The 12,277-nt window shown below is 40.5% G+C and overlaps 1 protein-coding gene across 1 annotated transcript; it reads left to right on the top strand.

Annotated features, from left to right (window-relative positions):
• The first annotated feature begins 1,246 nt into the window (after positions 1–1,246).
• gcm2 (glial cells missing transcription factor 2) lies at positions 1,247–10,371 on the top strand. Its single transcript, XM_073488883.1, has 8 exons — positions 1,247–1,339; positions 6,956–7,019; positions 7,435–7,623; positions 7,720–7,832; positions 8,616–8,741; positions 8,822–9,078; positions 9,594–9,828; positions 10,057–10,371. Exons 1-8 carry the CDS (start codon positions 1,247–1,249, stop codon positions 10,369–10,371), a joined length of 1,392 nt encoding a protein of 463 aa, XP_073344984.1.
• Positions 10,372–12,277: the final 1,906 nt, after the last annotated feature.

The following is a 12,277-nucleotide window of genomic DNA, read 5'->3' as shown; positions in this document are numbered from 1 at the left end:
TCCTGAGGTCTCCTGAGGTCTCCTGGTTCACACATATATAAATATATATCAGTAGATGTGAGCCAGACCTCATGACAACTCCTGATTATTGATACTCTTCACATCACTCAATCACTCTTCATTACGTCATTATTACTGAAGACAGACAGGTGAGCAGGCAGACAGGTGTGCAGACAGACAGGTGCGCAGAGAGACAGGTAGAAACTGACGTCCTCTCGTCCTCTAATTGATGACTAATGAGTTTGTTTGTTTTAGGAGAAACACTGAAGTGTTTACACAACACACACAACACACACAACACACACACACACACACACACACACACGCACACACACACACACACACACTGTGTGTGTTTCTGAATCAGCAGCTTTAAAAGCTGAACACACACCTGTGATTCAGACCAAACCCTGTTCATTTTTCTGACTATTTAAAGAAAAACCCAATTCCAGAAATATCACACCACTATATTATTTATTATAAGATTATAATATAAGATTATAATATCAGATTATAATATAAGATTATAATATCAGATTATATTATAAGATTATAATATAAAATCATATTATGGGAGAGATTTAAAGTCTGATGTTTGGTTTGTGGTTTATAAAGACAAAATGTTTATTATTGTTATTCTGTTATAATCTGAACAAACTGGGCAACACACACACACACACACACACACACACACACACACACACACACACAATAATATATAATAATAATAATAATAATAATAATAAACAAGATGATTTTTAATCAAAGTTTTTGTTTTATGAAGTGACGTCATCGGGAGAGGCTGAGCTCAGAGACAGACAGATCGATGATCGTATCAATAATCATATTTAGTGATAAATAAGAACCTGTTTTGACCCCGCCCCCTCCCCTGTGAGCTCGCGCCTGTCTCACCTGTCCCTCACTTCTACCTGAGCCTCACCGGAGCTGCACGCGCTGTCAGGAGGAGCCGCGCGGACTTTTATCGTTTTAGTTTTCATTTTCTAAACTTGACAAAATAAAGTTTTAAAAAGCTTCCGGTCCGAAAGTTTTCACATTAAAACTTTATTTCTCTTTGAGTTCGGACTCTGTTTTTTTACGGACTGATATGACGTCAGTATTGTTAGTCTGAACCTGGATCAGAACCATCAGAAGAACCAGGATCAGGACCGGGACCAGGACAGGGACCAGGACAGGGACCAGGACCAGGGCCGGGACCAGGACCGGGACCAGGACCAGGACCAGGAGGATGTCCCGGGCGGAGGAGCGCGAGGAGGCGGACTGTGTGTGCTCGGTCGGGATGAAGTTCACGTGGGACATCAACGACCCCAAACTGCCACAGGTAACTGATCGATCACTGATCGATACGGACAGGTAGAGGCGGGAAACGCAGCTAATCAACGAGACTGAGTTCTGACAGAATCCATCATTTTATTAAAGTCAGTGAAAATCCATAAAGTTCTGACTGAGATCATCAGTTTCTTCTTTCAACATATCGATCAGCATGTTTCCACCCACAGAACGGATTCATGGTCAATGTTAAAGATCGAGACACGTGACAGAACCGAACATCTGTAGAACCACACGACGCACAAAATAAACCGAGTTTCTTAAATACACCAGAAAATGCACAGAGTTTGGTTGAAGGCTGCAGGCCGACGTTTCTCTGCGCGTTCAGGTTTCACGAGCTGAGAAGAAGTTTTCATTCTTCTGCTCCATAAAAACAGAAACTGCGCTCACAGACAGACAAAACACATTTGAGATTTTCTTAAACAGTCAAAAAATTGAACAGAGTTTGGTTGGAGGCTGTGGTCCAAAATGTCTCTGGAAAGTCGGAGGTTCAGCAACATGAACAGGAGTTTACAGACAGCATGGTGGTCTTATTATTATTATTATTATTATTATTGTTATTATTATTGTTATTATTATTGTTATTATTATTATAGTTGTTGTTGTTGTTATTATTATTATTATAATTATTATTATTATAGTTGTTGTTGTTGTAAAGAGTCTGGTATGAGGCTGTAGTCAGTCATGTTTCTCGGGGAAAGGCTGATTTATTGAAACACATTTTATAATGGAGTGATTTCAGTTAAAAAGTAAATGACTGTAAATGAAATGTTGTGTGTGAAACATTTAAAGAGCAGACGGTGAAGATAATAGACTGTGGTAAAACCCGTCTTTTGTCAGGTGGAGTTCTGCAGGACGAGTCTGGATTCTTTCAATATTTCATATTTCACTGGTTATTTGAGGAGACAGACTTTGATACAGGATTTTAAAAACATGACACCAAAAATACCAAATATGAAATTAATTTAAGAAACACAAGTTAACAGTTAAATGAATAAATCAAATGTGACACTTTGTGGCAACACGTGGAGTTTTACAGTAAAAGGAAACTGAATCATTTATTGTGAAGCAGCTTTTATAAAACATCAGCTGTTTGTACATATATTATATGCATGATATTATATATATGATATTCTATGTTTTGATAGAGTCTGTGGAGGTATAGAAAGTTTTTTGAATTTTAAAAGTGGAGTTTATTTTTGATGTAAAGAAGAAAAGATGATTTTGTGTTTCGAGTCGTCAGTTAAACGTTTGAACGTGTGAAATCGTTCAGACTTTAAATTCAACAGTCGATCGTGTCATGAACAAAACTCATCATCTGTGGTGACTGAAGGACTTTTACATAAATCATTTTTCATTACAGAATTCATTCTTTTTGTCTGCACTCAATAAATCAAACAAGAAGGAATCAGACGAGCAGCAGCTGCTTCACTTTTTATTCATCTTTTTGCATTTTCTCATATGAAATTAATTTAAGAAACACAAGTTAACAGTTAAATGAATAAATCAATTTGTCACTTTGTGATTTTCTTAAATATTTGATAAATTGTACAGAGTTTGGTTGGAGGCTTGTTAACATGACATGAAGATGAGTTTATTAAATCTCATCTGATTTACATCATTTTATAGAAAAATACAAAATATTCAGGTTTGATTATTGATCATCTTTATAAATAAAGTTTATATTATTATTATTATTAATATTGTTTATTACATCTTCTGCTCATTAAGTGAATTAAAACATCATCTGTTAGAATTTCTCTAAAATTGTTCAACACATTTTATTTGTAATCATCTGAATTCAACTCCACCTGAAAAAAGATGGAGACTCCAACCAAACTCTGTACAATTTATCAGTATTTTAAGAAATCACTAAATGTTCCATTTGATCTCTTCATTCACCTGTTGACTTGTGTTTCCTGTCAATATGTTTCTACACACCTTTAATCACGTTTGTAAAATCCTGTTCTGACTGAAACAAACTGAGACTCCTAAAAACAAAGATGTTCAACTATATCAGACACGATCATGAGTCTCCAGCTGAGGAACGACGGACCAAACTCTGTACAGTTTTCTGACTGTTTAAAGAAACTTCAAACCCGTCAGATGTCCAGAAACATGAGAGGACACACACAGTTAAACATCATTTGATAGGATTATATTCAGAAGAAGAGATTTACTGACTGGAGTTTGGTTTGGTGTGATGTCACTCTTTTCTTTTCAAACATTTATCAGCTGATCATTAAACATAAATCACTTCACGTTTAATGATCAGTGTTCGGTTTCATTACTCGTCTTTATGAAATGTTTCAGTTTGTTTTAATTGTTAATGGATGAAAAGTGAAGTCACTTTGTTGAGCGTGTTGATGTCTGTGTGAGCAGACTGTCAATCATCTCTCCATAAAAACAACAAGCTCATTCTCATAAATCTGTTCTGGTTCAGACCGACAGCTCTGATCACACTCTGTGCTTTTATTATTGTTAATAATGAGAATGGTTTTTAACTGAACTCTGTCAGTTATTGTACTCAACCTGCTGGTTGTGTTTATTTGGATGTGTTTCTCTGTTTTAGATGATGACTTTATGGAAAGTGTTTTATTTTTACACATGTTGAATCAAAGGACACGTGCGTGTTGATGTCACGTTGATCAGCTGCTCCATGTTTCTGCACAGTGAAGCTGACGAGACACGCACTCAAACTACGACAAGTCCGCCTTCACAGGAAAACAAAACTGTTCTTTTTAAATAGCCAAAAAAATGAACAGCGTTTGGAAAGGCTGATTTATTGACACATTTTATAATGGAGTGATTTCAGTTAAAAAGTAAATGACTGTAAATGAAATGTTGTGTGTGAAACATTTAAAGAGCAGACGGTGAAGATAATAGACTGTGGTAAAACCCGTCTTTTGTCAGGTGGAGTTCTGCAGGACGAGTCTGGATTCTTTCAATATTTCATATTTCACTGGTTATTTGAGGAGACAGACTTTGATACAGGATTTAAAAAACATGACACCAAAAATACCAAATATGAAATTAATTTAAGAAACACAAGTTAACAGTTAAATGAATAAATCAAATGTGACACTTTGTGATTTTCTTAAATATTTGATAAATTGTACAGAGTTTGGTTGGAGGCTTGTTAACATGACATGAAGATGAGTTTATTAAATCTCATCTGATTTACATCATTTTATAGAAAAATACAAAATATTCAGGTTTGATTATTGATCATCTTTATAAATAAAGTTTATATTATTATTATTATTAATATTGTTTATTACATCTTCTGCTCATTAAGTGAATTAAAACATCATCTGTTCGAATTTCTCTAAAAATGTTCAATTGATTTTTATAAGTGACAAATTGATTTATTCATTTAACTGTTAACTTGTGTTTCTTAAATTAATTTCATATGAGAAAATGCAAAAAGATGAATAAAAAGTGAAGCAGCTGCTGCTCGTCTGATTCCTTCTTGTTTGATTTATTGAGTGCAGACAAAAAGAATGAATTCTGTAATGAAAAATGATTTATGTAAAAGTCCTTCAGTCACCACAGATGATGAGTTTTGTTCATGACACGATCGACTGTTGAATTTAAAGTCTGAACGATTTCACACGTTCAAACGTTTAACTGACGACTCGAAACACAAAATCATCTTTTCTTCTTTACATCAAAAATAAACTCCACTTTTAAAAATCAAAAAACTTTCTGTACCTCCACAGACTCTATCAAAACATAGAATATCATATATATAATATCATGCATATAATATATGTACAAACAGCTGATGTTTTATAAAAGCTGCTTCACAATAAATGATTCAGTTTCCTTTTACTGTAAAACTCCACGTGTTGCCACAAAGTGTCACATTTGATTTATTCATTTAACTGTTAATTTGTGTTTCTTAAATTAATTTCATATTTGGTATTTTTGGTGTCATGTTTTTTAAATCCTGTATCAAAGTCTGTCTCCTCAAATAACCAGTGAAATATGAAATATTGAAAGAATCCAGACTCGTCCTGCAGAACTCCACCTGACAAAAGACGGGTTTTACCACAGTCTATTATCTTCACCGTCTGCTCTTTAAATGTTTCACACACAACATTTCATTTACAGTCATTTACTTTTTAACTGAAATCACTCCATTATAAAATGTGTCAATAAATCAGCCTTTCCCCGAGAAACATGACTGACTACAGCCTCATACCAGAGTTTGGTTGGAGGCCGTAGTCCGTCATGTTTCTCAGGTGGAGTTCTGTCTTGTGTGTTTCTAAATTCAGATTATTACATTTTTATTGCAATAAAATGTTTTTAGTATTTTTATAAAAACTCAACAGATGATGTTTTAATAAAGTGACTTCAGTTCTGATCAAAGCTTGTCAGTAATTATAAACTGTAACGAGTTCTCATCATTAAATATTCAAGTGTGACAACTCATTAATATCAAATCTGTGTCGTCTGAAGCTTTTTATAAAACTGTCAAAACCAGCAGCTTCACTCCGACATTCGTCTGATACTTTAACGTTTATTTACTGTTTCTGAAGGTTCTCTGAAGGTTGTCTGTGTGTGTGTGTGTGTGTGTGAAGCTGCTGACTCAACTCTTCTCTCTGTTGATGCTCAAACAGTAAAAACTGGTTTTGATATTTTGGTTTGTCAGGTGGAACAGCTGATCCAGTCAGCTCTCACACTGATCAATATCTGTGATCACACACACACACACACACACACACACACACACATCTGATGTGTCATCGTCAATAAAGAGAAGCAGTGTAATCAGTCAACATGTTATTGATCTGTTAATGATCTGACGGGCGGTATCGCTGCAGGACACATGAACGCAGTTATTGAAGTTTCATCTGTAGAAAGCTCTGGAACAGTATGTGGACGTGGAGTTAGTGTGTAAACTCAACGTGATGAAAGATTCATCACATGTGAAATAATAATAATAATAATAATAATAATAATAATAATAATAAGAGAACAGATTTTAATCCGTCAGCTCATCCAGCAACAGACTGAAGTATTCAGATACTTTGATGAAGTAAAAGTACTAATACCACGCTGTGAAAATACTTTGATATATACTTCATAATAATAAAGTGGTTAAATGTCCCACTGTGACAACAAAGGTGGTAGAAGTACTCGTACTTTAGTAAAAGTAGAAAATACTCTGTTACTAGTAAGAGTATCAGCATCAAGATATACTTAAAATACCAAAAGTAAAAGTACTCATTGAGCAGCATATTGTCATATATTTCATAATATCTATATGTTTTATTGAGTTGTAATAATTGTGTTTGTAAACATGAAGATGACTCGACGTCTCTGCAGATCTTCATTCATTCATTCATTCATTCATTCATTCATCCATCCATCCAGTGGTTTCAGCTTCTCCTCAACCCAGTTTGACTCATGAATCCTGTCTGCCTGCCTGCCTGCCTGTCTGTCTGTCTGTCTGTCTGTCTGTCTGTCTGTCTGCCTGCCTGCCTGCCTGCCTGCCTGCCTGTCTGTCTGTCTGTCTGTCTGTCTGTCTGTCTGTCTGTCTGTCTGTCTGTCTGCCTGCCTGCCTGCCTGCCTGTCTGTCTGTCTGTCTGTCTGTCTGCAGGACACAAAGCAGTTCGACCCGTTCCAGGAGTGGACAGACGGTTACGTGCGGTTCATCTACAGCGGTGAGTCTCAGTCTGCTCTCCACAGTTAAAGGGGGAGGGGTTACTTTGCGTTACAACGCTTCTTCCCCAACGAGAACCAGGACATACCTGGATGTGACGCACTGAACAGAGGGGGAGGGGCTAAAGGTACAGATGCAGGGGATGTGTTGGGATTGGACCTGACTCTCAGAAAGTCTCCTGATGGGAGTTTCAGTTACCTGTTGGTTAGTTTGTTGTTCCCCAGCTGAGGAACAGAATGCTAACAGTTGAAGCTAACTGAACACATCGTTTGTACCTTCAGCTTGTTTCATTATTCAAACGCTCACAGGTCTCATCAGCTGAAGCTAAGTCATCATCAACAGTTTGAGCAAGTTGCCACTGTAAGCTAACTCTAACTAGCCATCTGAAGCTAACAGTAACTGCTGTTTGTTTGTAGCTGAAGATAAGAACGCTCAGCGACATCTCTCCGGCTGGGCCATGAGAAACACCAACAACCACAACTGTCAGATCCTGAAGAAGTCGTGTCTCGGCGTGGTGGTCTGTTCTCGAGGCTGCACGCTGCCCGACGGCTCCAGACTGCAGCTCCGCCCAGCCATCTGTGACAAGGCCCGGCAGAAACAGCAGAGTAAGAAGAACCAGAACCGGTTCACGTTCAACTGTGTCTGAGAACCAGAACCAGAACCAGTTAATGTTCTAGCTGTGTTCACTCTGTGTGTTTCAGAGAAGCTGTGTCCAAGCTGTAACGCCTCTCTGGAGCTGCTGCCGTGTCGTGGTCACAGCGGTTACCCCGTCACCAACTTCTGGAGAGTCGACGGAAAGGCCATTTTCTTCCAGGTCACCAGCTTCACCCTCTACACAGGCTAACATGCTAAACATGCTAAACATGCCAACTGGTGACACAATGTTCCATATTTGGCAATTTAAACAATCTGGAAATTCACAGCTGATCCTGAACAGCGGCTGTTCATCTAACTAGGTTTGAACCAGATGTTTGCAGAATTAAGGTCCAGTCCAGATCCTTGAAGCTGATTATTTTTAAACAACCTAACAGTCTGAACAGGTATAAACTAGATCCCAGAAGTCTAAGATCTAAACAAGATCCAGGCACACAGGTTTAATCCAGATTCTGACAATGTGATTCAGGTCCTGGATGTCTAAATCGGTTAAAACCAGATCCTGGCAGACAGTCTAAACTCTAAACATCCTAAAGTCTGAACCGATTTGAACAAGATCCTGCCAGACTGAACAGATCTGAATCAAGCATGGTCACTTTAAATGAGTCTAAACAAGAAACAGATCCTGGAGGTCTGGACTGGTGTAAACTTGGTCCTACCAGTCTGAACAGGGCTAAGCCAGATCCTAACTGTGTACAAAAGTAAAAACCTAAATCTAGAACTGGACATCTAAACAGGTTTGAACCAGTGGTGGTCTTCAGAGATCTAAACCAGATCCAGACAGACTGGACAGGTCCAGACAGGATTCTGGATCATTTTAAACAGATGTAAACCAGATCCTGGAAGGCCAACCAGACTGACACCCGATCTTGAAAGCACAGATTAAAAGAGGAGTTAAAACAGATTCTGAGGGTCTAACTGTTGCTGTTTTTGTTTGCGTCAGGCTAAAGGAGTCCACGATCATCCCAGGCCAGAGTCCAAGTCTGAGACTGAAGCCAGAAGAAGTTCAGTGAAGAGACGAGTCAGCTCGCCGCCGTTCACACAAAAAAGACGACTCATCGAAACACAGGTGACTAAAACAAACAACAACAGCTGTTCATTACTGTTGTTGTTGTTGTTGTTTGTTTATTTGTTTGTTTTCTGTTTCAGGCTCTGGGCCCCGCCCTCCTCTCCTGCGTTGACCCATCAGACAGAATCTCCTTCATCGAGCCGAACTACCCGCAGCATTACCCAGCATTCCAGAGTCCAGAGCCCTACTACAACCCCCATAATGCACTGGGAGATGCCCCGTCCGCACTTCAGAAACCAGCAAATCCCCGACTCTACATGGGCCGGCCCGGCTATGAGTTCCAGGGATACCTGACCTCGCCTTCGTATCCCATGACCTCTGACCTCTGTGACCCCAGGTCAGCCTCACACTCACTCTTATCCAGGGCCAGGCAGTGTAAACAGGTCTGAACCAGATTCTGAACCGGTTTAGAACCTGAAGAGCCTAAAGAGCTTCAGATAATGGATCATGGATTCTACACAGGTTTAAATCAGATCCTAAACATGTTTAAATCCAGAACAGTTTAATCCAGATCCAGAACAGCTTAATCCAGATCCAGAACATCTTTAAACCAGATCCAGAACATCTTTAAACCAGATCCAGAACATCTTAATCCAGATCCAGAACAACTTAATCCAGATCCAGAACATCTTTAATCCAGATCCGGAACAGCTTTAAACCAGATCCAGAACATCTTAATCCAGATCCAGAACAACTTAATCAAGATCCAGAACAGTTTTAAACCAGATCAGAACCGTTTTAAACCAGATCTAGAACAGCTTAATCCAGATCCTGGTGGTGCAAACGGATCTGAATGGGTTTCAGTTTCTGGTGATCTAAACAGGCCTAATCTAGATCCTTGTTTGTTTCCAGGGTGGCCCCGGTCCTGGGTTCCTCCTCCTCCTCCTCTTCGTCGTCAGCTCCTCTCTCCTCCTCCTCCTTCGACCCTCAGACGAAGCCTCCTGCAGGCTGGAAGGACCTGTTGAAGAGCTCCGCCCCCTACAGTGACAACCACCACTACTACAGCACAGAGTACCCCTGCCGTTACCCCAGCAACGCCCCTGGGTCGCCCGCAGCACTGCAGACCATCATCACCACGACAACCAAGGTGAGTAGAGGTCATACCTCAGACCTGTGAGCCAATCAGAGGAGAGCAGTGTCTAAGGAGTGAGCGTGCCTCTTCCTGTCAGGTACCCAGGAAAGAGGTGGAGCCAAACTGTGAGCACAGAATCACCTGGGGCCCTACTCTCCTCTCATTGGCTGTCAGACTCTGGCTCCTGAGCGATCTCTAAACTTCACCTTTCTCATTGATCCCAGTATTGATCCTCCTCCCCAGGTATCCTACCAGCCCTGTCCAAAGCCTTCTGCATCGCTCCCATCCTACCAGTCCTGTCCCAAACCTCCTGCCGGCCTCCCGTCCTACCAGCCCTGCGCTCCCCCGAAGCCTCCGGGCCTCCCTGGCTGCTCCTCACTGATGGACGACGCCTCCTCCTCCTCGTACTCCACTGAGGTGAAGGTGATGGAGGAGTCGGGTGGAGTCATCAAGTCTCTGTCCTTCCAGCCCGAACCTCTGCAGACCAAAACAGAGCGAGCCGACGGCTACGACTACCGCTACGCCTACCCCAACACGTACCGCTATGACGACTACTGAGGCAGCACCACCCACACCACCATAACCATGACTACTGTCACCATGACTACCACCTACCCCAACACGTACTGCTACAACAACTACAGAGGCAGCACCACCCACACCACCATAACCATGACTACTGTCACCATGACTACCACCTACCCCAACACGTACTGCTACAACAACTACAGAGGCAGCACCACCCACACCACCATAACCATGACTACTGTTACTATGACTACCACCTACCCCAACACGTACTGCTACAACAACTACAGAGGCAGCACCACCCACACCACCATAACCAGGACTACTGTTACCATGACTACCACCGCCCCAACCACCACTGACAGTGCTGCTGAAAAAGACACTTGATGTATCACGCATTCTTCAATAGAAAAACTCCTGAGTGATGAACTGAACCACTGCTGCGACTGGACGTTCAGGAGCTGAGAGGATGTGGATCATCAGAACTAAACTTTTTAAAGACATTCATGGAGAACTTTCATGCTCCCACAGGAAGATCTTTTTCCATCCAGCTTCAGTTTTCCTCCGGCGCCTCCTTCAGGACAGAAAGTGAAATCTTTGTTCACAGATTGGAATTAAATTGAAGAGAAGTCAAACTGGGACCTCTCAGAACAGAATTCTGTTGGGCCTTAAATCCTGAACAGAAGGTCTAACTTACTTGTTGTGTCTGGAGCTTTCAGTCACATCTCTTGGCCTTCCTCAGCTGTAGTTGTTGTTTAAAGGAACAGTTCACCCAAAAAATGTTAATCCAGTCATTATCTCCTCACCACCGTGCTGATGGACAGTGAGGTGACGTTTCATTTCCAGAAGCTTCTCCAGCTGCTTCACTTGTTTAGCAGAATGCTGCGACTCTCTTTTACTGTGAAGCTCCAGAAATGTTTTGTGGACTACGAGACTTCACCTGACTTTCATCAGCATGGAGGGAGGAGATGATGACTGGGTTTTACTTTCTGGGTGAACTGTTCCTTTAAATTTTTTCGTCTGCTGTCACAGTACAGATGGTTGTATTCGGGCTCAGCGGTGTCACACAGGTGTCACACAGGTGTCACACAGGTGTCACACAGGTGTTACACAGGTGTTACACAGGTGTGGACGGTGAGTCCTCAGAAAGCTTCAACACTAAGTGACGTGGTGTCAAATTCAGGACTCAATATTTTGGGATTACGTTGAACTACAAATTACCTCAGAAGAAGCGGGTCTTGGTGTCTCATGTTTTATATTTGAACATACTTTAGTTAGAAGCCTCCATGATTTCTGATCTGATCAATTAAAAAGATGAAATATTAGATGTCCTGGTGTTTAAAGGCTTCCTTCAGAGGGCACATGGACCGTGTGCTTCTCTTGTTTGGGTTATTTATTGAGTCAGTGAAGCTGTTGGACTGACTGACAGTGTGAAACTGAAGTGTTGATGAATGAAAGAACAAATGAACTGAATCAAACAGTTGTTGACTGAACAGATCTGTGAAATGAAAACATGACAAAATGCTTCTGTCAGAACTGAAGAGTCACATTAAACGAACTGCTGTACAGACTGCTGTCAACGCTTTCACTCAGACAACAACACACAGAGTGAAACATGATGTTTGGAGAGCTGCAGTGAAGCCGAGCAGTCATCTTTATTCTACGTCTAATGTTGATCTTTAATGTTAAACTTTCTTCAGTTTGTGAGTAAATGTGACAGATTCAGTTAAAATGAGCAGATTTTCTGACTGAGGATTGAAAGTTACAGAACTTTTGTTCCAGGCTCAGAAAGAAACTCTCTCAGGCCCAGACAGTGAAACAGTCAGTACAGGGTTACTTTGACACTGAGGACATGATATCAGGACACGTTTACAGATCTAACTGCAGCCAAACGAAACATTCAGCTCAGTTATAACAATAAAATGTGACACATTCA

This window comes from Pagrus major, chromosome 19, assembly GCF_040436345.1.
Source record: "Pagrus major chromosome 19, Pma_NU_1.0".
In the NCBI taxonomy this organism is placed as follows: domain Eukaryota; kingdom Metazoa; phylum Chordata; class Actinopteri; order Spariformes; family Sparidae; genus Pagrus; species Pagrus major.
The sequence above is the reverse complement of the archived record's forward strand: the minus strand, read 5'-3'. Positions and strand labels throughout refer to the sequence as shown.

Coding starts and splice junctions, on each gene's coding strand:
- gcm2 (XM_073488883.1), top strand. CDS start 1,247: ATGTCCCGGGCGGAGGAGCGCGAGGAGGCGGACTGTGTGTGCTCGGTC. Junction 1,340..6,955: donor ACGACCCCAAACTGCCACAG/GTAACTGATCGA, acceptor GTCTGTCTGCAG/GACACAAAGCAGTTCGACCC. Junction 9,829..10,056: donor TCATCACCACGACAACCAAG/GTGAGTAGAGGT, acceptor CCTCCTCCCCAG/GTATCCTACCAGCCCTGTCC.